Source organism: Vulpes lagopus, chromosome 20 (assembly GCF_018345385.1).
Source record: "Vulpes lagopus strain Blue_001 chromosome 20, ASM1834538v1, whole genome shotgun sequence".
Taxonomy (NCBI): Eukaryota; Metazoa; Chordata; class Mammalia; order Carnivora; family Canidae; genus Vulpes; species Vulpes lagopus.
This window is the reverse complement of record NC_054843.1, coordinates 14,718,044-14,744,666: the sequence shown is the minus strand read 5'-3', so window position 1 is coordinate 14,744,666 and position 26,623 is coordinate 14,718,044. Positions and strand designations below refer to the sequence as shown.

Below are 26,623 nucleotides of genomic sequence, written 5' to 3'. Positions count from 1 at the left end.
TAGTTATTTCTAGAATGTTCTTTAACTCTCTAAAGTTTTTTAAAATAAATTTTATCAAATTTTTGAAGTATTTTTTTTGTTCCTGAGGATTACACAATCTTGTTTCACCCCAGTATTTATTATTTGCTACAATAGTTCCTAGCTAACTTTTTTCTGTTTTGCATAATGGAATATTCCAAGAGTGAAGTATCTGGACACCATTTCACTCTTCCTGTTGAAGCATTTTAGATTTACTAGCTGAGCTGTTGCTTTTGTTGTAATATAATTCAGGGAAAACAGGTAAACAAACATTTTATGTTGTCTGAAATACTATGAAAATTAATATAAAAATTATCTTGTTGTCTTTTAAAAGTACCTTTGTAAAAAAATTAGAAGATATTCGTTTGCAGTGGCTTTTTGAGGAAGAACTCGACAGAATGGAGCACTAGGCAAAACTAAAATAACACTTTGAAGTTCTTAACCTATGTTTACCTCTAGAGCATACCTGTCAATCTGAGACTGACCTAGATCAGTAGTTCTCAAACTTACCTTGCAATCACAAAGAGTACACAACTGACTCCCAAGCAGGCTAAGAGCACATACATCCAAATGTCAGGAGACAGGGGGTTGAGGAAGGAGAAGACTCCTGGATTGGTACCATTGGGCTTCCTGTAGAGAATGCTGATGCCCAGTGTCATGAAGGGCTTGGAGAAGTCAATGACCTTCTCCCGAACGTAGGTAATGGTAAGAGGAGCCACTGCCAGGTCAGCCTTCTGCAAAATCAAGTTCAAAATCATTGTCTTAGTTGTCTCGCTTCTCAGCAAATGTCTGGACTATATTTCTGGGTCCTTCTGATCTATATTTCTCAATTCCAAATGTTTCTCATGCGAGAAGCTTCTGTGATAATTGGCTCTAGTATGAAAACAGTTGACTTCCACAGTTAGGCTTGTGAGATAGTATTTATTAGCAAAGAGAAACCAGAAAGTATGAAATACACACACACACACAGACAGACGTATATATATTCTGGCACTGAATGAAGGAAGAAATTAGAGGAAGATGTCTTTAAAAAGGGCATGTGAGCAGAACAAGGAAGGAATCATTTGGTCATAAAATCAGCTGAGAAGATGCGGCTTTTGCTCTGAGCTGCAAACTGTAGAAGTGTTTATCGAATTAAAGAATTATTCAGGTTTATTCTTCAGCTTGATGGATGGACCCATAAATTTTTGTCCTCAATTTGTGTCCTTACTTGCCCTTCTATGTAAGCAAACTCCATTTCCTTGTTGTTTTCTGCGACTTTTTAAGACATTATTAGAATTCATAAAAAGGTAACATTTCTTCTGACATTGACTCAATCATTTTTTCTCTTTTACTTCTTGCTAGGCATTTTGTCAGACACTTAAAACCCATATATGAGATATATTTTTGCTTACGTGATCTATAAGTTCTTTGACCATTCCGTTCCACTCTCCTTTGTCATTCTGGGCTCCATATTTGCCATCGGGGACGAGTTTGACATCATAAATGAACCCCAAGATGTTTGACAATTCCTTCAACAGATCCAGGCAATACCCTTCAAATCTGTCATTTCCATATAAGGGCTTATCAGATTTCCTATACATAACATAGGGTTCTTCCTATAGGAAACAAACCAAATACAAAAACCCTGTTATAATGGAAGGTAGAATTTACTTATATAAGCTCCATCCAAAGTCAGAAGGTGCAAAATATTTGAAAATGATTATTAAGATTTCAGAGAAAGGAAGTTAGTTCCTCACCTTCCTGCCTTCCCTAAACTCATTTTCCCTATGCCCTCTACCAATACAGAACATTTCCTGTATTAATTTCTCTCCCTCTTCAGTGTGTTGATAAGAATGTTTTCCTCTGCCACTAAGGGCAGGGCTGTGAGTGAATAGTATGACAGAGACACAGTCACATTTGAACTTGAGGTCCAGCAATGAAGGACCAGAAATCTGAATGTTTGGTTTTCATCTGTCTCTACACCCAGACTTTCTTTGCATGACCTGCCACCCTCCCTCTTGGCTTTTACATAAGGGCTTTGTCTACTAAGAAAAAGGAAATTTAAATCAGCAAATATATCCTCTTGCTTTTCAAACTTCCTATCTACTAAATATTCTCATTTCCTCATCTCACAGTTAAATTTCATCTCAGTTTCACTATTCACTTTTATCTCCATATTTTGGTTGGTTTCCTTCAGGGTATCTTATTCAAAGACTATTTCTATGTCTTCTTATATTACCAGTTCCATTTTCTTATTTGAACTCACCTCACATTTCATATTTGGTAATTCTTTGCTTATACTTTTACATAATAAATCCCTGTTCTATGAATAATGGACATTTCCTTACAACCATGTATCTTTAACCTTATTCTCATTTGGCTAAACAAAAATTTATTTTATTTTATAACATTATAATAGTTACTGCATTACTGATATGTTCTTTTACTTCTCATTATACATTTTCTTCAGACATTTAAGACCCATTTAGGCTTATCCTCAAACAAACTAATAGAAATAGAAAACTCTACATTTCTATGAGATAGTTGCTGAGGAAGTAGTCACCAGAAAAAGAAAACCATTTTTATTATGGATGAACAATTCTCAAAAGTTAATGGACTGAATCAAATAAAAGCAGGAATGTCTGAAAGTGAAGATTTTAGAGGTGGCCTCTCCTGTCCTTGATTCCTTGGGTTAGGATTGGAAAAGAGAAAGAATGCACAATCTGGGGATATACCATGTCTGGATAGGGGTATTATCAGGGCTCTAATAGGAAGGAGGAAGTACCCTTAACTGGCCTTTTGAAAAACTTCTTAGTAAAGGCGTTATTTATAAAGGAGTGATCAAGGCAAAAGGAGCCATTAGGAATGAAGGTGGGAGGAACGGTGGGGTATAAACATCCAGGGACCAACATAATCAGGAAACTTATAGCACTTAGGGCTAAATCAGATAGGAGGAAAGAGTGCTCCTGGAGTCCAGGACAGCAGAACTCTGGAAGCAAGGTCATGGACAGAATAGGAGCTGTGGTTATGAAGGACAGAGGTTCTGAGAAAACCATTGGAGGCAGGGGAAGTAATGTTCATATTTCTCTTTTTCTACTTCTTTAGTCCCTTGCCAGAATCTCTCCTCAGTTGAAACCAACCAGCAGCCAGAGGGCAAGGGAGACTAGCTGAGTGGGGCCAGAGAGTGGGAGCAAGACAGAGCTGAGAATGGATTGAAGGTGGGAGATATTCAGAACATTGATGGAAGCTTTTAATTCAATGCAATTATGGACATATACAAACATAATTTTTTTGTGTCCTAATTAAAAATAAACATTTGCAGACAAAGTTGTTGGCATGAAAAAGATGCTGAAGAATTCTTCAAACTCTAGGGTGGGAATCTGGATAAGATACCCTGAATTTCACATAGTCAACTTACCAAAATGGTGGTGACGATGAGCGTTCGGTTGGCTAGTGAGTCAGTGATATTGTTGGACCTGTCTTTGTTGCCATCAGTCATGTTAAGACCACTGTTGGAGTTCCAAATCCCAATCTATACAGAACACAATACATCAGAGGCTGCTGGTTGTCAGTGACCCCATTTACATTAAGGAGTAGCCCCTTCTATACCAGGAATGGACATAAAAGCTTAGAGTCTGGGGAGAAGACACCAGGGCATCACACTGAAGCTACTCACTGTGGGAAAATGAACAATGTAGGAATGAGTGTGCCCACGGGACAGGGAAAATTAGTGTCATTTGAGATACGGTAGGGGGAGGTCTTTTTCTTTGTTAATTTATTAAACTCACTATTCTTTTTTATTTTTTTTATTTTTTTAAATTTTTATTTATTTATTTATTTATGATAGTCAGAGAGAGAGAGAGGCAGAGACACAAGCAGAGGGAGAAGCAGGCTCCATGCACCGGGAGCCCGATGTGGGATTCGATCCCGGGTCTCCAGGATCGTGCCCTGGGCCAAAGGCAGGCGCCAAACCACTGTGCCACCCAGGGATCCCTCACTATTCTTTTTTAAATTAAGAATTCTTAAATGCAGATTTTTCTTCCAATATGTGTTTGTTGAGCACCTATGCTATGCCATACCTTGCTTGAGGCCTTGGATGACATAACAATGAATAAAAGAGACAAAATTTTCTTCTCTAGTGGAGCTTACATTCTAGTGATACAAACCTTATGTTGCCAAAGTGGTACCATTGGTGTTTCTAAAATTGATAAGGAATGGGATGAAAGAAGCAAGGTGGCTGATGGAGAGATGGGGCATATATAAGGGAAAAAATAAATGGAAGAAAAAAAAAGTGTGGATAAATAGTAGACTAAGTTCTGATCCTGTCTTCATTGAGGAGCCAGTGCTGGGCAGGAGTGCCTGCCATGAACTGTAGTAGCACTGCTCATACCTCTGTTATGGGCTTATCCTCTGTTAATCTTCTGTTTACTTGTTATGTCTGTGCACTTGACTACGAACTCCTTTAGTGAGGGTATTCATTTTTATTGTTTATTGATCTATCACAGAACCACTCATGGTGATTAGTAGCCAGTGAAACCCAACAATATTTTAAAAAGTAATGATTTATGGTTTTCTCCAGTGGCCAAGTCACTCCTGGGTTAGACGGCCCTAAAGAAGTACATTGATTTGTTTAGCTTTTGGAGGAACTCAGGAGAAAAGCCTCAGGGAAATGAACTATTTATCTGAAGCCTTCTGTAGGCATTTATTGCCAGCCTGGTGAGACAAACGGAATGCAGACATATTTCAGAGCCAGGCAAAGCCAACAACTATGTGACCTTGGGCAAGCTGGTAACCTTTCTGAGCTTTGGTTCTCTAACCATAAAGTACATCATCTGGATATTGAGAAGACCAAACGAGAAGATCCACATGAAACTGTTGGTAATTGTTAAAAGCTACACATTGATAATAAAGGGCATTCAAATAACTGGCCCAGTAACTTCTTCAAGCTTGCCCTGTTGTGAAGGATTTTGGATTGTGAGGGAGTTATTTATTTATTTATTTACTTACTTAAATTTAGAGGCAGATGAAGTATAGGATCCATGAAGGACAGGGACAGTTGAGGAACACTAACACTTGGACAGACTCTGGGATGGATGAAGTAGACCTACACTTGATCCCTGAACACATTTTCCCAAGGGGAGGAATGGGAGGAACACACTGCCCCGCTGGGCAGAAAGTCTTGCAGATAGACTTTTGTCCAGATCTTAGCTTTGCAATGTCCCAGCAATGTGATCTTGGGCAAGTTCATTCACCCTGCTGTGCCTCAATTCCTCATCAGAAAAATGGAGATAGGAGGGCTTTTTGATGATTAAAATCACCAGTGGGAATGTTAGACCTCTTCTTTCCTTTTCTGTTTCTTTACTTAGATTTATTGCTTAAATACAGCAGCTGGAAATTCATTTAGCTTGACAAATACTCTTTTAAGACATGTAAATTTTTTGAGGAAGTTTCAAGGACTATCACACATTCACACATCAGTGTGAACTATTTCAATGTCACTCTTTCCTTTCTATACTTAGTAAGAGTTAGTTGGCCAATGAAAAAGGAGACAGGTCTAGGCAAATGCGGGCTTTGGAAGTATTTTGAGCCTGACTGTAATGAGGTTACTAGATGTAGGCTTGGGTTGTAGCTCTAATAACCATTCAGTCTTTCTACTGTCAAGGGTGATGCCTGTCATAGAACACACATAATGCACATAACATCTTTATGTTGAAGAATCTTCAGATTTCCTTGGTTGTCTTTAAACCCAGGAGAGGAGGACAACTTTTTCTCCTCTCTCTTCTCAACCTGTACCTCTTCTTCCACTTTTTTTGAGGCAAATACCCTTGTTTCTAGGAAACATAACTCAGGCTAAACACACTTGTAGTCTATTGGTTTTCATCCAAAGCTATGCTTTAGGTTGTAAGCAATTGACTTCGAACTCAATGAAGGCTACGTGTAAGTTGGGCTCTGGCTATACTTCTAATTAAAACTTGACTTAGGCACTGGGGAGAATGGAACCTAACTTTTAATTAAGTAGAAAAGTGGAGAAAATAACTGTGTTTATAGCCAATTTGTTAAGTAATGGAAGGTGTTCTCTTTAACTAATTTCTATTAATGTCAAGGGTGTATTTAAAGGAACTATACTAATATTTGAAAATGGCAGTGTTGAACAGCCTCACAATATCATTCTCTTTTAACATACAAACTTGAAACTGTAGACAAATGCACTCCACAGCTCAATGTCTGGCTTTTATTTCTTTTGCCAGCCCTGCCAAAAGTAAGGAGGTCAGATACCATTGCTGCAGCATTTCCAGTCAACTGAGTCCTAGAGTCCCATTTAATGTGAACTTCCTTTCATAAGATGAGAAAATGGAGAATATTTTTTTCCTACTATTTGTCTAACAGAGCTCCCTTCAAATCTGGACTAAAAGAGTATCAAACTACAGTCTTGACTGTAGTCAAGGTTATTCCCACATTATTCCTAGGAAGTGGACAGTATACATATGCAGTTTGAATGATCACAGCCTTCGGTTTCAAATTGTTTAATTAGCAAAACAGAATTCATGTGTGTGTGTGTGTGTGTGTGTGTGTGTGTGCGTGTTTTGAAGCTAGTCAACTAACTTACTTTACCTGTTAATCAAATAGACACATCAGCTTTTCAGAAGAAGCAAGATCTTATGAGTCATGTGCATTGGGGGGCCAGGGATACAGTTATCCAGATGCCTAGACATCTAGCATTTCAGTGTTGTTCTCTGACCTTGGAGGAGTGCCTCCAGGAAGCAGAGCCTCAATTTTCAAACCATAGAGCAAAAGCAGACAGCAGTAATTTACCAGTGAGAAGTAGCAGAGGGTGGATCAATTATTCGTGGGGAGGAACACACAAGAGCTAAATTGTCTGGTCCTGCCTTCTTTCACTTTGTAAACGGGCATGTGGGAGCAGCCATTTATTATCTAGGACAACCAAGGGAAGCCTCTGAAAATGAGTGCCCAAATGACATTAAGCAAACTTTTTTTTTTTTTAAAAGCGACACAACAAGAGGGTGTTCAGAGGGTGACTAGTATCCGTTTTCCAAACCTACCGAGTGATTCATATAAAGTCAAAATCCAACATTGCTGAGTGAAATATCAAGTATTTAGGAAAGAAAATAAGACTTGTCTGTTTCTTGTATCATGAGACTTATGAACACATATTCACAGACTTTGCAAAGATCGCTACATCCTCTTTTGGAAAAAAATTCTGGTGGACTCTTCTACCCTCAATACGGTCAGCACGCAAAGAGCTTTCCGAATTTGAATGTGAGTCTTGTTGGAAAGGGACAGTAGGTCTTACGTGCTAGAGCTCAGGTTACTGTAAATTGTTGATAAGAAGTCATAACACAAAACAGCACATCACAGTATATGCAACTTACAGTGTGGGCAATGATAGGTCTGCAGGAAGGAAGAGGCACAAAGGCATGGAGCTGTATCCCAAGGAAGTGTGTGCGGGTAATTATTGCAGTTTAGTGACAAATAGAGGACATTCCCCTCCCCTGCATGTGATTTCAGAGCTTGGATTCCATTCCCTAGGATATTTGGTTTGAATTAATTCAACATTGCATAAAGTGCCTGGAGTCTCAAGCTGGATTAGTGGAATAAGCTTCTTTCTGGGTGCCAGTTAGGTTCATCTATTTATTAGCAGTGAGGGAAACGAGATTGCCTTCTTTCTCTCTGCCTTTGTAGCCTGATTCATTGAAGATTAAAACAAGGTTATTAAACCTATGTATTTTAAACTTAAAAGGACATTTTTGAAATCATCTACTGAGTACTACCAAGAGAGAGACAAGCTTTTGGACCACAGGGAAAGACTGTTTACAATCTCCATGACTTACGTGATAATTTGCAAGATAAAAGTGAACCTGACAAAACCGCTCAAGTCAAACAACCTGAAATAATTCAAGTTGCATCTGTCAATCAGATATTTTAGCAATTAGGTTGAGAGAGTGAGAGAGAGAGAGAAAATGAAAGACAATGTTTGCATATCACTGGGATGTTTTCCTGAACCAAATGTTTTTAATGCCTAACATTTGCTTATACAATAAATCTGTGCACATTCATTGACAACATGATACTGTACAATAAGCTACGAAATAGGAGGTGTTAGAATTTACAAGATCATCTCATTTCCCTTCCAACATTTCTAATGTTTTTGTCCTCTGGAAACTGGTTCTGAAACGAATTGCCAGACAATATGCACTGACAAAGATCCTACGCAAAACAAAGCTAGCTCCTAAGAGAATGGAATTTCTGAATTTCTCCTGTTTTATGGTGGTGACATTGAGGGAGATGTCTTATTCTGGCCTTTTGAGCCTTAGCCTATCTGACTAGTCTGATGGATCAAATCTACTGCTGTTTTCATGCCCCGTAGGGAAAATATTTAGTGATTTGAGAAGAAATATAAATGGACCAGTGTCTGCCTCTATTGCAGTAACCTGCTCTCAGCCCTTACTGGGATTGAGCCTGCTTGGGAGAAACAAAAATAACCGAGGGGGAAATATTTAATCCATCACTACTTAATCCATCTCAGGCTGTTTTCAATTCTTGGGTCATGTGGTTGTAAGACAACATATTCAATCACCCCGTTCTCCTTTCATATCGACTGTATCGCCTCTAAACTGCAATTAGGAGATCTACAGGTCTGGCAAAACTGCAGAGGCCCAGGCCTCTTCTCTGACATTCCCCACCCCACCCCCAGAGGGCCTGCAGTTTTTGTCCGAGTACAAACCTTCTTCCACACTTTATATAAGTGTTTAGACACTTCTCCAGCAGCCTTGGTTTTCAGAGGGAAAAATAAAAATAGCACTTAATTAACATGGAGCATGGAACCCAGAAGGTATCACGGTGTGTGAGTGCTCAGCGTATGACATTCCCCACCCACCGTTTGGAACCTCACATGGTCATTCAACATGAAGCCTGAACAGAGACACAGCAAAGGGATGTACTAAGCACTTGGGTCTCACAGAAGTTACTTCCACTTGGTAGTACAGCCTGATGTTCACTTTTCCTTTCCCATACCAAAAGGAAAAAAAAAAAAGATATAAAGATCTTTTGAATATGCACAGCTTTGCTGCAGAGTGAAAGGGTCTTCATCATTCTTTAGAAAGGCCTGTTCAAGGTATTCATAAACAGAATCAATCCTCACACGCACGCAGGCACACACACGTTATTCCTAAGCAAGAAAGCACGCTACGCTTGATGACATGGTCTTTGATTATGGGCCTCCAGGCAGTAGGAACTTGAGTGGAAGTGAAAAAGTGGGCTTTTTCTAACAATTTTCTCTGTGGACCCCGTGAGAGGCTGACATGAAAAGATTGGGCATCTCCTCCCGTGGCTCCTGAGAGAGATGGGCTGGCTTCCCCAATGCCTTAAGGCCCAGTCATTCCTTCCAGGAATGGAGCCCAAGTCACCTGAAGAAAGAAAAGTTATTGCAAACAATGAAGAGATAAGAAACAAATCGAGAAAACACTTTCATCTAATTTGATTTTGCCTTTGATGGAAAAACACCAGTGGAGTGTGCATAATATTGCTGCGTATAAAATAGCTGTGAAGGCAGAACGATCGCTCCGTCTCTTTCATCACACGTTGGAGCCAGAACGATGTTTCCTTAACAGCTTTTCTTCCCCCTTCAGTTCTATACATTAACAGGGTGGAGGGGGGAGAGAGGCATGCACAGGGGAGCAGACTTTTTTTTTTTTTTTTTTAAACAGCCTTTAGAGGCTTTCGGTTCCTAAAAGTATTCTTTTCTTTGGTGGCCACAGTGAGGATGGAGGTGAGATGGGGGCCCTGTGCTTGGCCAGACACGTTAAACTAACAAACCAGCAAATCTAAGTGAAGAGAACCCAGAGAGATAGAGAGAGACAGAGAAATAGAGAGAGAAATACAGAGTGATGGAGAGAGAGAGCCAGGGAGAGCCAGAGAGAGACAAGGAGAGACAAGTTGAGAGAGAGAGAGAGACAGAGACAGAGAACAGAGAGCCAGAGAGCCAGGGAGAGACAGAGAGAGACAAAGACAGGTAGAGAGAGAGAGAGAGAGAGAAATACAGAGAGACAGAGAGCCACGGAGAGAAAGAGAGAAATAGAGAGAGAGAAGGAGAGAGAGAGAAGGACAGAGAAAAATTCAGAGAGACAGAGAGACAGAGAGAGACAAGGGGAGAGAGAGAGACAGGAAGAGAGAGGGCATTTTCAAAAAATGGGAACCTGCTCAGATAATGTGTACCCTCAAAGCCACAAACTAATTATTTTCCTCAAACATTTCCACACCAGTGGTCACCATCTATTACATTCGGCCTAATTAATCTTTGTTTGTTTTAATTAGGCTATTTGGGGATGGGACATAGTCAGGACCTTTAAAAAAATGTCTCAGTTAACAAAAGCAACAGAACAGAAATGGAAATCTTATCTCATTTTAAAAATCAACCCCAACGTTTCAGTGAAGTGACTGGTTGCCAAACCCACTCTTCTATAGGAAACATACCTTCTTGTGCACTACAGTGAAAAAAAAAAAATGTTGGATTACAGAGTTTGGGTTTCAGATGATTGTTTTGGGTGTTTCAAAACCCTTTTTTTCTTTAATGTCCTAAAGGGCAAAATCTTCACAATATAAGTGTTAATTAATTCCAGCACACAACTGTGAATAATAAAATTAGTATAATACACTGTGGAGCCAAATTCTATTATTATTATTATTATTATTATTACCATCATCATTATTTAAATAGTCCACATTTGCATTACTCTAAATTAGCTAACATGGAATTTAGAACTTTGAGAGATTAAGAATTGCAACTAAAACAATCCTAATATCAGAACCCAGCTTGAAAATTTTTTTTTTTTTTTTCGGTGTATTTCTTCCTAAAATCAAGGACCCAGTAAGCCCTTTCTCTTCTACTTTAGTTATCCTAAATATAACTAATATAACTAGAGTTATCCCTCTATCAACCTCAAGCACAAAAGAAAATTCATTTCTGAGTAAACCTGGACACCATTCCATAGATGAGTCGTTGGCAAACTCCTTGTTTTCTAAGTCTGAACTCAATTTCCAAAAACCTCTGAGAGGTGGGGCTAATGACACCCCACCCATAGGGCCAGATGCCATAATTATGCCTGCTTTATAAACCAAGCACTAGATAAATGTTAGCATTGCTATCAAGGACATACAATTTCAGAATCTAGCGTGTCAGCATCTATCAGCAGAGCAGGGGGCGAGAGAGCTAGAAAACTGGACATAAATGGACGTGCTAAGAGAATCATTTTGTCAGTCTGCTCCTTGTAGGTGCAATTAAAATGCTTGAACAGTGCTCTTTATTTTATTCTTAAATTTATTATTGAGCAGGTTACCTTTTCCGTTCCTTCCTCTTTGAGGCTAATAATGTCCAGATCAAAATCCTTCCTCAAACCATCGGTTTTATTGAAAGTGATACGCCCAGTCAGGCCATCCCAGCGAGCCTATGGACAAAAGGAACGTGGCATTACTGTTTCACACTTATCATAATCCTCGCACCATCAAAATGGTAATACCTCAAATTCATCACGGTATCCAATTATTTGGTTTCATCGTGGTGTTAGAAAGCATTGCATTGCTTCAGCAGCTCGATGGCAGGACACGTCCCCATTTTATTAGCACTCATTTATTTTGTGAGTCCAAATGTCTAAAATCAGTCAAATCTGTGACAGTGACAGTTTAAATGGGCAGTGTGGAAGGAAAGACTGTAAAACAGTCTGCACGAGGAGTAAACAAAGTCTGGGAAGCCTAGTGTTCTGTTCTCCAAGGTCAAGTCAAATCCCTTTCAAGGTATTGTCCAGGGGAAGCATTGTCTCCCCCACTTTTTTTTTTTTCACTGTGAAAAGGGTATAAATAATCCAGGGATGTATTAACAAATTTTTAGAATGTTCAGGATTTAGGTCTTCCGATGTCATTTGGCTTAGTTTCCTGTCACTGCTGTCGCAAATTATCACAAACTGGGTGACTTAAAACAGCAGAAATTTATTCTCTTCTAGTGCTGGAGGCCAGGAGCAGACATCCAAAATCAGCAACACTGGACAAAACCAAAGTGTCAACAGGGCCATGCTCCCTCATGGAGACTCACGGGACACTCTGTTCTTGACTCTTCATATTTCTGGTGGCTGCCAGCAGTCCTGGTCCTGTGGCTCTATCTCTCCAGTCTCTGCCTCTGTGGTCACATTGCCTTCTCTTCTCTGCAGTCTTTTTACTTGTCCCTTATACATGTGATGACACTTAGGGCTCACATAGATAATTTAGGATAGTCGTCGTATCTCAAAACTCCTTAATTTAATTATACATGCAGGTTTTTTTTTTTTTTTTTTTTTTTGCCATGAAAGATAACATTTACACATTCTAGGGATTAGGACATGGATATCTTTTTGGGGAGTCATTATTCTGCCTACCACATACATCCACATCATTTTAAAAACTAAAAATCACAGCAGTCTCCCCTTCACAGAACTCACACTGGACATCTTTGGTGGTTTCCTTAAATAAAAACTAGTAGCCCCGGAATTTCTTGAGCTTCGATCTCTAGGTGATTTTTGGCAATCTTGACTAATTTGAGTTGGCTTACAAATGAGGATGGAGGGGGACTCAGTCTTTTGTATCTACCTAGCTGTTTTGTTTCTCCTGACTTTACCAAAATCACTGGACATTTGTAAAATGTGAAGAAAATCCTGAAAGATATACTCTAACTGCTATGTTCAGACCATGTGCACTGTTGACTCTATTTACCCATTTGGCCAAGAGTCAGAGCAAGGAGCATGAGTTTATTGCAGAGCTGGGTTTGAATTCAGGCAAGCCACTTAACCTGAACCTGGGTTGTCTCAAATCTGAGACACAAATCTGAGTGTCTGATCCATGCAGGGTTTCTGTGAGATTTAAGTGGCACTTCACACAATTCTTAACTCACTGAAAGCATAGAAAATGTAAACAATGATTATTTTGACAACTATCCCTTATTATCCTTCCCACATTCCTCACAAACTCCAGGGTTTGACTTTTATTACCTCACCTGGCAGGACTCACATGTGTAGTCTTTTCTGATCTCTTCGGTGTTACATTTTACAAACCAACATCAGATTCATTGTCCCAAAATACAATTCTCATATTCATGCTATTTCCCCAGCATGTAAGGTACAATAATGGATTCATGCCGCCTATAAATTAGTCTACACCTTGAATTTACATTTGAGGTTGTGATGGTTAATTTTATGTGTCAACTTGACTGAGTCGTGGGATATTCAGTTATCTGGCTAAATGTTATCTCTGGATATGTCTATGAGAGAGTTTCCATTTGAATCAGTAGATTGAATAAAGCAGATGTCCTCCCTAATGTGAGTGGCATTATCTAATCCATTGAGGGCTTGACTAGAACAAAGAGGCATAGGAAGGGGAAATGTGCTCTCTCTGTCTGACTGATTGAAGCTGAGACATTGGTCTGCTCTCAGGCAAAGATTTAACACCACTGGCACGGCTGGTTCTCGTCTTCTCTGTGCCAGAAACTATCTCAGAATATAGCACCTAGCAGTTTCCAGTTTAGTTGGAACCAGAACATTAATGTACTTCAATGAAGCAAAGATTAGCACATAGTGATTGAAGGAAGAAGTATGGGGAAGTAGTACTGATCCCAACTGCTCAGAAAGAGAGACTCACCAAAAAGACTCCTGTAGGAAAGAATGCCTAAGATCTCAAAGGATGAGAAATTGGCCGAGCAAAGATTTACAGCCTGAATAATAAAGCATGAAATACAGAAAATGTTATGCCTGCCATGGATGGATCCATAATGCAAGGTAAGGAATGGTGAGAAATGGGCCAAGGAAAGAGGTGGGTGGAGACACTTGTTCTTTTTTTTTTTTAAGATTTTACTTATTTAATTGAGAGAGAGAGAGAACAAGAGAGAGACAGAGAGAGAGCATGAGCAGGGGGAGGGACAATGGGTGAAGGAGAAGCAGGCACCCTGGTAAGCAGGGAGCCCAATGCAGGACTCGATCCCAGGACTCTGGGAGCATGACTTGAGGTGAAGGCAGACAGTTAACCAACTGAGCCACCCAGGTGGCCTGAGAAATTGCTCTTAAGGGGTCATGAATCATGCTACTTTGCTTGGACTTCGCTCAATAGACATGTGGGAATCATCAGTATGCTTTAAGCTTAGGAGTGTCATGGGCAGATCTCTAGAGAGATCATTTTAGCAGAACTAGGGGAAGATGACTCAAAGATCACAAGCAGAGGATTGACTAGCAGGTAGTTCTCACAGAACAAAATGAGGCATATTCACACACCCACATATGAACGTAGGGACAGCACAGCACAATTCCTTCATCTCCCTGTCCCACCAACTTGCACACCATTAAGTATTAATGTAAATACTTCCCTAGCAGAGTGGCCAGGTTCATGAAGAAAGTTTTGCCATTAAAGTTCCTACAGAAAGAATAGTGAATGGAATCAACAAAATTATCAGGGTCCATCTTAACCCAGACGTATTTTCTGGCTACCATGCAGATGGAATGGAAATCATGTCAGAGGTAAGTTTTATCACTTGATAATGCTGGAAGTTAAGTTCATATCAGGAAATGACACATGGGCTCAAGAAGCCTTCAGCTCTCATCTAAGCCGTCTCTATAGCCAAACTAGATGTCAGTCAAATGAAGTAACACATAAATACTTCAGATCCTTGAACTTTGCTCCAGAATTTATTGCCAAGGGAGGTCATAACGCCAAATGCTAGCCCCAGCTTTGAAAAATAAATGGCATATTTTTACAGTTGACAGTAATACCTGTTGTTGTTACACTTGCTAAAATACAGGTAATCACATTCTCTGCACTGGGACAAGAAAAAAAAAATCAATATTGAATGTAAGTAGAGAGAGTTCTCTCCTGTGTATATTTAGATACACCTCCTGGCATTGCAATCTCCTTTTCCGCCTCACCATATCCCAATCCTACTTTTTGTTCTCTGGTCACTTATTATTTTGCAATTCAAAGGCTGGTTTCGTGGACTGATGAGTTAAATGAGTGTCACTAAGACGAACTACTGCATTAGTGTCATAGCATCTGTCTGAGAGTGGAAGACAATTTGTCCAAGACTTTGGTTGGGTGGAGATCTGTACTGTGTTAGGGGTTTGGACTCAATCATTTTTCAGGCCCACCCTTCATGCTTCTCAAATGTGCAGTTTAAACTCTCCTCCTGATCTGTGTGGAAGGAGGCAGTTTTCTTCATTAAAGTTCTACAGGATTTTCAGAAAGCTTTTTCCTACAGGCAACTTTTTCTTCTTGGGGGTCATGCTGTGAGTCAATTCGATACATTGTCCAGAGTTTAGGGAGCTCTCTGAAAATGGGCAGAATTGGTAGCATTTATCTCTTGATGTAGCATATTGCTCATAGCACGGTCTTAAAATCCAGTTCAGAAATCCAATTTCATTTCCACTAAATGTGTCTATTGTGTTCCTTTGTTTGGATTCTGTTGCATTGGTTTTATTCTTGAATTTAGTGTTCCGGTCACTGGTGCAGTGTAATTCCCACTTCTCGCTTCTCCTCCCTGCTCATCCAAGTGGCAAAAAAGTTCCTTTTTCATGCTCTAACAATGCTTCCTTCCTTGCCTCAAATATCTACAAAGACTCCCTGCCTGATTCTTTCCTGAACTGAAATGCCTTTTGACCTTCAAAGTCAAACTTCTCTTACTGACATAATTGCCTTGTCTTTCTGCCCTTACCCCTAATGAGCATTTCTATATATGTTCTTTGTTTTGTTTTTCAAAGTAATGTTGATTAACATTTATTGATCACCAATGTATTATTGATTAGGGTGAACAGATAGTGACTAACTCCTGGGTATGAGGAATAAGATCCATAAGGAATCCATTTTCTGGGGCAAGGCTGAAGCATATACAATTTAGATAATGATATATAATTATATTAGTCATAATTACAATTTGTTTGCCTTATGTAGAAGCATTTGCACAGGGGACAATTACAGTATACTTAACTGAAAACAATACTTAAACTATTGTCCCTATTTTAGGAAATAGCTTTAATTTCTACCCTGCATAAGACTTCTTGACAACAGTTGTCTAATAGCAAGTGAACCAAATGGTGTGACTTTTTTCTTTTCTTTTATCAAGCATGTTATCTGATGGCCAAGAGACAGAAATCAAGAGCTGAAAGAAGAAAAACAAAAGTTTTCATTAATGTCTTACTTCTATGCTCTTTCTCAAAATGATCTTTACTATCCAAATTAAAAAGAATATATTTTAGTTTTGAGGAAGTAAGTGGCTAGTACCTGCCTAACAATAGGCTCTTGTAATAGTCAATTTTAACTTCATTTTCTTAAAATGATTGTTATTGTTCTTTTTTTTTTTTTTCCTAAAGGGGACTTAAATATATAGAAGCACATAAAGCCCCCTTTCTTAGAATTTTCCCTGATGCAGCCATTCCTGTTTACCATGGGGAATAAATTCTTTCTTATTGAAAGAGACTTCCTTTTTGCGAGCAGGAGAAAATGAGCTTTTCTAGTAGATATGATCTTTTAAGGACAATGGTTTCTAGCATTTTCATTTATGTATTAAGATATTATTCTTGTAAGAGCATTGTAAATAGAAGGTTCACAGCAAACCCAAATTCCTTTGGAATTAGATTAAGATGAGAAAGAAATTTTTAAATGACTATTCTATGTGTTATTGAAACTTATCAAAATTTGAAAATAAAGGAAAAAAATTAAAAAGACTGTACGGCCTTTGTTTGTCATAGTGGCCATTGTCTAAGAGGCTCATCCAAGGATGACTTGATTCTCTAGGGAAATGTATCTTAATTCCCAGACTCTGTAAAATGTAAATCTCTAAGATATAAGTGATTTCTGTCTAATAGAAACGATAACCCCTGAAATACAATTTTATTGCTCTGGTACATTAACCAGTTTGGATTTTCCAGGTACCTCTATAATTACTTTTCCTCTGCATCTTCTTGGAATGAGCTTTACCCTCAAAAATTAAATATGCCTTCAACATTTGCTCACTTTATATTTGTGTTATTTACATTTGTAACTATTTTAAAAATTATACTTTGATCATTTAGCGGATAGTTCTATCAAGATGCCCAAATAAACTCACCTGCCAGAGCCAACCTTATGGGTCATTGAGTTCTCTACCCCAGTCCTAGAGCAAATCTCAAGTAGTAACAGATTTTACCTTTGCTGACATTTTGTTTCTCTTGTTCTTTTCTGTTCGTTTCTTTTCTTTTGGTTCTATATTTGATACTGATTTTACCCAAGCCTCTCAGTGTGTAAGTATCTCACCTAACTCATAGGTTGAGCTCTTTCTATTTTTAAACTGGGTGCAAGGACCAGTAGATCTGTGTCTGGTCTCTGACCACTAGGCCATCTCTACTGCATAGTCAAGGGAACACTTTGTGTCTCAGAAGATCTTGGTTTTGGCCATGGCCAAGTCTAGGAATTAGTGGTTATTTGAATGCTAGTCTAGTCTCAAGCACATAGTCAGGAGACATACTGTGTACATGCAAATCTGATTTGTATATGGCCACTAAGTCATTCTCCATTGGTGGCAAAATTGAATGGGAATCTGGCATTTTGTTCTGATTACCTGGTGGTCTGTCATATGGAGAAAGTAATCTAATTCTTTGTCAGTAGTGTGACAGATGACTGAAAATCTGGCTTATTAGCCTTTTTCTTTTCTTTTTTTTTTTAAAGATTTTATTTATTCATTCATTAGAGACACACACACACACAGAGGCAGAGACACAGGCAGAGGGAGAAGCAGGCTCCATGCAGGGAGCCCAATGTGGGACATGATCCCAGGACTCCAGGATCATGCCCTGGGCCGAAGGCAGGTGCTAAACCACTGAGCCACCCAGGGATTCCCCTATTATTCTTTTTCTTTTGTCTGAGAAAGAATATAGCTCAGGTTCGCTGGAAAGGAAAAATACTCCCTAGAATTCCATGCCCAAGATTTTTGATGTTCTATATTTACTTTCAACCCATTGGCTAATATTGTGGCACTCAGGCAACCCTCAGTGACTATATCTTATGTCTAGAAATGAGAAAAGCCTATTTATCTCATTGTGTGAGTATGAAATTTATTCCCATCTCCAGAAAGTATTAATAAATTAGATTATAAAACCTTACAAATCAAAGGATCTTTTGTTTTTTGTTTTTTTTTTTTTTGTTATCTCTTTGATTGCTTATATTCCCATTATATAGAGAAACTAAAGTTTTACTATATTTTATGTGTTACCCTTTAAAAAAAATCTCAAAAATTACTAGCTCAGAAGCAATTTTATGTAAAAACCCAAGTTCATATAATCAAAGTGCACCTTTAATCACATTTAAGGATTTTTTTTAATTAGCTGAAAGAATCAATATGTGTCTTTTCCCTAATTTTATCAGTATTGAATTATAGTTTATGTCTACCTTTTTACCCATTTGTTTCTTAACAAAGAGGCTAGTTAATGAATATGCTCTATGGGGCTTCATTATGCATGCTCATCTGTACAGGATAAAACAAGCTAAAGAAAAAATACATACCAAATTATGATAAAAGCATAGTGAACAAAATAGCATGAATGTGTATACTATTTGAAGGAACCGAATTTTGTTTGCCTTGATGCAAACATGGTAAGTCTGAATAAAAGCAAAGATATGCATTAAAATTTTGGCAAAGGTTGTTCAGTTTCGATGGCTTTATTAATAAAATATATATTTTAAGTTTGTGAAACCTGTTGTATCAAATACTATATGAATGTGAAACTGGAGGGGTTCCCCCCGCTATTTTAAGATGACAATAGGTCTTGGAGTACTGAGTCTGTTCCTAAGACAAAAAGTTTTAAATTTTCTTTCTATGTAATATGATCAGATAGACTTTTGTACCAGCATCAGCAAGTGGTTTCTACTTTATCCTCATGTTTATCTGAAATTTTTGCTATAAGCTATGTTCTGGAAAATGGGCCTTTGTCAAAGAATGACAGTCTCAGAGCCTCATGGGAAAATGGTGCCGGAGTCTCTTCCTATAATTACTTTAAGAAATAGAGTTTAGGGTACAGACTTCAGAGTTCAAAGTGACATCACTTAGACGACTGTGTGACTGTACTGGAGCATTGAATTGGGGCTTCTAGAAACCTTTTTAGTAGGTTCAGAGTAGACCTTATGAAAGCAGAATGCTGACCCAACATCCAGATGTAAAAGACTTAAGATCAGATGAATGATGAAGAGAAACCTAAGTGTGATTATTTGGTTTTGAGTATTGCTAATATTGTTTTAAATGTTCTATTAAGGGAGTAAAGAGGTCCTTTCTTTATCTAAAAACCTCAACATGACACATTCTTTATAGGTATTTTATTCTCCCTGAAGCCTCAGAATTCAGTAACAACTCACTAGATTTTATGGTAAAGTAGTCATTTGCATAAAACAACAAATTTCTGTCTTCTGTTTAACCAGGATATAGTTTGACAAATTGGTTGTGTACATGAGGTCATAGCAGGAATGTTACATCTGAGAATAAATCCCATTTAATCAGATATAGGAAACCCACCATTAAGGAACAAATGCTATCCTTTATGTGTAGACCAAGATCCAGAAACCCTTTCAGGACACTGGTCTCTTATTTGTTCTGTGGTTTATGGAATCTCACACTTACAAATGATAAGGAAGGCCACTGCCTGACAGGTCAGGAAGTCTACTAGCTATTGGACACTTCAAAGAGAAATTCACCACAATATAGATAGGTATTATAGGAATGCTGCGCAGATGAATTTCTCAGATTTAGTTTCTTATCCTTGAATGGTAGGGTGAAAACCACCCCCAACCCACCAAGTGTTCCTGTTTTAATTCTCATAGTTTAAAATACTCAAAAGGGACTTTGTCAATGTGATCAAGTTAGGGATTATAAAATGGGGAGATCATATTGAATCATCTGAGTGGGCCCAATGTAATTGCAAGGGTCTTTGTAAGAGAATCCCAGGAGAAGTCAGACAAGCAGAAGCAGAGGGAAAGAAAGAAAGGGACTGAAAAATACAAAGCCATGGCTGGTTTTGAAAATAGAGATAAAGGTACATAAGACCTATTAGAGGTCTCCAGAAACTGGAAAAAACAAGGAACTGATTTTCCTATAGAGCTTCCAGGAGGAACCAGTCCTGCCAATGCCTTGATGTTAGCCTACTGATACCATGTCGGACTTCAGAATACATTTTTTAAAAAAAGATTTTATTTATTCATTCATGAGAGACAGAGAGAGAGGCAGAGGGAGAAGCAGAGTCCGTGCAGGGAGCCCGATGTGGGGCTTGATCCCAGGACCCCAGGATCACGCCCTGGGCTGAAGGCAGGTGCTAAACCACTGAGCCACCTGGGAATCCCTCATTTTTGTTTTTTTTAAACCACCAAATTTGTGGTGATTCATTTAAGTGGCAATAATAGGAAATGAATAGACCTTGGAATAAAAGAGCCCCTAAGAGCAACAAAAACATGTCTGAAACAAAAAATGTTTTTGAAATGTAATCAGAGTTTCCATAGAAATTTCCATCTAAAAGTTACTTTTTTGGCCTGAGTAGTTGCTTAAAAACAGTAGCTCTAAATTTGCTGGCCATATTCAAAGAGGCTTATGTAGTTGATTAGCACCTTACTGTATGTAAACTAATCAGGTCCAAACACAATGACAACCAGATTTTTTGTAAAATGAAAAATCTCTGGAAAAGGGAACTTCTCAATAAATGATCTAAAACTTGGAAATAAAGCAAAAGGATGACTGCATCTCCTTTAAAGTCCCACGGAATCATTGTCTAACAGGCCCACTCAAGGATGATTTAATTCTCCAGGTTATTGTACTTTTGCTTGTTTCACTATTTTCTGTTGATTAGGGTCAAAACTATAAAATTGTATGTTAACTGTAGATTTTTGTCCAAGGGAGATGCAAATAATTCATGTCTGGTATGAAGGATAACCTCAAAGGTTGTGGTTTTATTGTTCTGTAGGACAATAATCAGTTTTGTCTGTAACTCAGCCTCTTCCAGTGGATTATATAATCATTGTTTTTTCTAATTCTTTAAACCATCTTTACCATCCTGTTAGTTTCATCATGAAGGTAAGTGTATTTTTTTTAAGAAAAGATTTATTTATTTAGTAGAGAGAGAGAGAGAGAAAGAGAGACATAGAGTGTGGGGAGAGGGGCAGAGGGAGAAAGAGAATCTTGGAGCAGACTCCTGGGTAGCCTAATGCAGGGCTCCATCCCGGGACCCAGAGATCATTACCTGAGCTGAAATCCAGAGTCAGATGCTTACCTGCCTGAGCCACTCAGGCACCCCAAGGGAAGTGTATTTTTGGCACATGCTTTCTTTATATTTGTATGAAAGTCATGGTGATAACTTTATAAAGTTATATGTTGACAAATACCAAGTGGTATACGTCTATTATCTCATTTGAGCCTTGGAGCAGCCAGATAAGGTAACAAATGTTTCTACTTTACTGAAGAGGCCTATAGTTAGTAAAATGCACTGGAGGGGTCCAGAACCAATTCTACCTCATATTCTCTCTCCTTCACCACACTGTATTCTGATGGATAAGGTCATGAGAAAGAAAAGAGGCGGGGGACCAATTTAAATCATCACACTGGACTTTGCACGGTCATGAGGAATGGACATTCTCAAGCCAAGACATAAAAAGGAAAGATAAGTGAAATTTAAAATCAGCACTAAAATCTTGACTTCCCACTAACTCAGTGGCACGTCTGAAGCTCGAATTGCCCAAATTGACCCATCTTGGATCTCCTGGGTTCAGTTAGAAGGACAAAAATCTATGACCTGGGTCTAGTATCCTAACTTCTCAGTTTCTTCATGGAGCACAGAGCAGCCTCTCCTGAAGACCAACATCTCATGGCCGGAAAGTGCTGTTATCTTGACTAAGACCAAAAGAAGCCATCAGGCTTTATCATGCAATCTCTCTATTAGAAGTCCTGGGGCAACTGGAATCTACCCACAGTATTCCAATGGCTGTCAGGGTGCAGAACAAGGGGAACATCTAGAAAATGTTGAACTCATGGTATTAATGCTAGTTTGGTTGAAATGTCTCTAATTTTCCTGTCATTACTTCCCTTTCCTGCCCTTCAGAACTCCATTCCACCTGCTGACCAGTGGATTAAATGGGTCCCAGGATGGTCCTACTTTCTAGGGTTTCCATTTTTGATGTACTTGGGTATGGCTGTTCATTGACTTTATACCATAAATGTTGGTAACTTTTGCTGACTTAAAATGTAACTGTAAGACTGAAGAGCATGTTTAAAGTCTTTTATCTCTAGTCACAATGAATCTCCTTTGAATATTCTTCCTGGATTTCCCCTGGATTCCCCTCTCTTCAGTACATTGTCTTCCTCATTTTTTATCAAGCTAAAAATACCTCCTTTTCTGTTATTCTGAGATGTCACTGATGCTCTGACTTTTATAAGGCACATCACATGGCAACATCACAGAACAAATTTGTAATTCAGAAAGCTGTATGGAAAAATATAAAGTTTTCAAGTAAAAGAGAAGGATTTAATAAAATCATAAATTAATGTGCTTTTATGAGCCTAACCAAAAAAAGAAAATCACAAATTGTATTTAAAAAAAAAAAAACAAAACATACTGCTAATAGGTTCTTCATTGGCCTTCACATATTGTTCACAAACAAATTTTAGTCATAAACCTCGCATGGTAAACAAGATGGTTTCAGACATAATGATAGTTAATTTTAATTGTTATCAAGTTTTAACATAGTGAATTAGGAAGAGTTTGACTTTAGAATCAAATGACATAGGTTTGAATCCTGGCTTTATCTTTGATTAGCTGGGTGATTCTGGGCAAGTTACTTAAGTTCTTCAAACTCCATTTGCAAAAATCAATACTGTCTTTACCTAGTTGTTGTAAAGATTAAAAGAGATAATGCTTCAAAGCATCTAACAGAGTACTGTCGGATGGAAGCTCAATAAAAATTCAGTTCTTTTATTATCTTGACCTAGTTAAGAATTCCTTAACTCTTCTTACAGATACATGATTACTCACAGAATATTTTGCGATGAAACTTACTCCATCTGAGAGCCTTTCTTTTGTTAAAAAGAAAACCACAGCCCCAAAATGCTGTTACAGGCCAAGTCACCAAACCAGAGCTCTGTATCTAACCTAATTGTAGTTTCAACCTCTCATAAACCTTAAATGGACACTCAGGAATTTTCTGATGATGCCAATGAGTTTGTAACATGGGCCCTGACCCTCCCCTAAAGGAAGATGAGGTAATTGGCATGATAAACCGCCCCCCCTGCACGATCCCCCAAATGGAAAGTGACCTTGCCTGGAACAATATTTTCTTTTCTTTTGCTTATAACTTTCTTGTCCCCCCCTCCTTCCTATAAAAACCATGCATTTTGTACAACTTCTTGGAGCACTCTTCTACCTGCTAGACGGGATGTTGCCTGATTCATGAATCGTTTAACAAAGCCAATTAAATCCCCAAATTTACTCTGTTAAATTTTGTATGTTAACAATATATGCTGCTTGTCAGAAAGAAAACAACTGCCTTTCTACATCATCAATTATATTAACGTAGTGGCTCTCAAGTTGTAATGAGGGCAAAATCATCAGGACACATGTTTGAAGTGGGAGCCAGGGATCAGCATTTTATTTATAAGCACTCCACTTGGTTTTGATGAAGATGGTCTTCAAACTATAATTTAAGAATTTTTGATATAGGGCTCAAAGCTAGTCCACCCTACTTTGCCCATGTTTGCTAAATAATCCCACCAAGCATATCAGTGAACCATCAATCATGAAGTTTGATCACTGTTCCAAAGGAGCTCAAATTTGTATGATTAAGGTCTCCCTCTCTCTCTCTTTTAGGGAATATATAATTAAAAAGTAAATAGGCCTGCTTTGGTGGCTCAGTTAGTTGAGTGGCTGACTCTTGATTTCAATTCAGATCATGATCTCAGGGTCCTAGGATAGAGCCCTGCATGGAGCTACTCACTCAGTGGGGCGTCTTCTTGTTTCCTCCTCCTTGTGCCCCTCTTCTGCTCTCTCTCTCTCTCTCTTAAATAAATAAATCTTTAAAAAAAGTAAATGAGTGGCACTGATAACAGTTTCACCTAATTGGGAAAAGCGAGCTGTTGATGTTATGGTCAGTACAGTCTTTAGGAGAAGATGAGGATTGAAGTCATAGGAGACAAGTAGGGTTTGAAAAACTGTATTTTTACAACACTCAGCATAGTATTGGTTTAGGAAACACAGTCATCATGTGACTAGGCATATAGTGGTTGGATCCTATACTCCTATATTCTAGGAAATTTTTGGAAATAATACAGACCCATCTGCGAGAATGTTTTTCAGTGTCTTGTGGGCAAAAGAGTTCTACTGAGTCTCTTCAATGCCTGTCTTTGCCCTGAAATAATAGATTTGCCCCCAAAGATCCTAGTTGCTAAAATTATTCTTGGGGTCACACTGATCTCATAGTTCCTCTTTTGGGATCTATGCATCAATCCCTAGAATGGCCCCAAACCAAGTTTGTAGGAATTGTTATTTGTTTGTTTGTTTTGGGCTTTTCCGAGTTTTTCTTTTTTTCCTAATGTTTCCTCAGTAAAACACTATTCTGGTGATAGAGGAGATTCCTTGGCATGACCATAGCAATCCAAAGCTCACATAGCTGTGTGGATCTGAGAGAGGCCTGGAAGTTTCAGGGCTATGCTCAGAGTCCAGGAACCCTTTCTTCCTGCCAGTCCTGGAAGCATTTACACTGATGTTCAGGTGTTTTCAAGTGCTCCTTCACAGCAACAATCATAGCAGTTATAGTCTATACTATAGTATTTCAGATTTCTCATTAGGACACTTTCTTAAAACAGTATTTTTGATTACCTAGAGAATAGAAATCCACCTTTCTAAATGTACTATTTATGGTTGTTCCCTACTGCCCTTTCCACCTCACCTTGCCATTGAAGGGGAACAGAATTTGTCACCCCAGAACAAGTCTCTGTGGCATAAGGATTATTTTATGCTATTTTTTTTTTAAATAGCAGATACAGAAACAAAACACAAAACCAAACAGAAATTACCCTTTTGTGAGAAGAATTTACATTTATAAGGAAAATCTCCAAATTTATAAGCAGATCTCCTCTATATCAGGAAGAGGAGAATGACTAAATCTGTAGAAACTTATCAATGGAGAAGACATGAATTTAACTCTGCATAACAAACCATATCCTTGCTTGCTGTGTGCTTTGCTGAAAAACCTTGCTTCTTCACTCCCTCCAGAGTTACTAAGGTGTTCTGGGAATTTTCCATGTATACAGGAGGTATACATGTTACTAAATCTGTTTGTTTTTCTCCTGTTAACCTGTTGTTTTTGTTGTTGTTTTTATTTATTTTTTATTACAGGGGCATCTCAGTCAAGAACCTAGTGAGGTAGGAAGAAATTATTCCCCCCCTCATTCCACGTTTCACCCCAATTACTGCATATGAACCTTATCTTTTAACCATGTGCATTCTTCCCCAGACTCCATGCATATTCAAAACTCATGAATTTGTTTTCTGTTACTCCCTTTACCTGGAATTCTCTCCCTGATATGTTCTTAGATATACTGCTCATTGATAAAAGGTTAGCATCCCAAGGGTAGGGATGGTTGCTTATTTTGTTCACTGATGTATCCTAATTACCAAGAATAGCGTCTGCATCTAGTACTCACTAAATACTTATTGAATGAGTAAAAGAATCAAGGTCAATTCAAATACTGTCTCCTCTCTGAAGCCATTCCCAATCCCTTCAGTTAGAATGTATGGCTTTTTCCCTGGAATTTAATGGTATTGTATTTATATCCTATTACAGCCTAGATCATAGCAGTTTTGTATTCTATTATTGTCTTTCCCTCCAGATTATAGCTTCCTTAAGGTCAGGAGCAGTGTTGTATTCATCTTTTACTTGCACTACTCACTATCCTCTTGGACCTAATAGTGCTATATGCATAGAATATACCTACTATGTGCTAATAAAGTGCATATCTGGCTAAAATCTGTCATGAAAAAATGTTTAATAGTAAACTTTAGAAGATGCAAACATGACATACTTTGACTGGAAATTATTTTGAGATGACATGAGTGCTTCTCTGTTAAACTTTCTAATGTCAGAGACTTTTGTGGCCCTATCTGGATTACAAGAGGACAGCCCTATTTTTCTCACCTCAGTCTCCTGTAACTTTGGAAAATTAAACCAGAAAAATGGCCTAATCTAAGAAGGAATGTCCAGCCCAGTTCTCTAGTGAATCCATTAAAATGTCATGCTTAGAAATCCTAACATGAAGCAAGTCCCCTCCTTTGTTTCTGTCCTTATTCTGTCATTCTGCTCTGGGATACTTGCTGAACTCATTTTTTTTTTCTTTGAATGATATACCACTCTCTTGTCCATCAAGCAAATAAACTTAGCTTTAACAAATTATCTTGTATTTTAGGTCTCAGGGGTCTTTTGTTATTCTGTGGCAGGTTCATAGGCTCTAAATCCCAAGTGCTCATTTTCCTACAACTTCCCAACTAACCCTTTTGCAGCAGTACCCACCAGTGCACAGAGAAGCGAGTAGGACTTGCCTAAAGCAATA

At 38.4% G+C, this 26,623-nt stretch overlaps 1 protein-coding gene across 1 annotated transcript in view; it reads right to left on the bottom strand.

Moving 5' to 3' along the window:
* GRIK1 (glutamate ionotropic receptor kainate type subunit 1) overlaps positions 1 to 26,623 on the bottom strand; it is a 360,508-nt gene that overhangs the window by 43,926 nt on the left and 289,959 nt on the right. The window contains exons 8-12 of the mRNA XM_041734902.1: positions 11,355 to 11,462; positions 8,744 to 8,788; positions 3,419 to 3,532; positions 1,413 to 1,616; positions 529 to 752 (exon numbers count right to left, since the gene is read on the bottom strand). Of these exons, the coding sequence (XP_041590836.1) occupies positions 529 to 752; positions 1,413 to 1,616; positions 3,419 to 3,532; positions 8,744 to 8,788; positions 11,355 to 11,462 (695 nt within the window). The remainder of the gene's footprint in view (positions 1 to 528; positions 753 to 1,412; positions 1,617 to 3,418; positions 3,533 to 8,743; positions 8,789 to 11,354; positions 11,463 to 26,623) is intronic.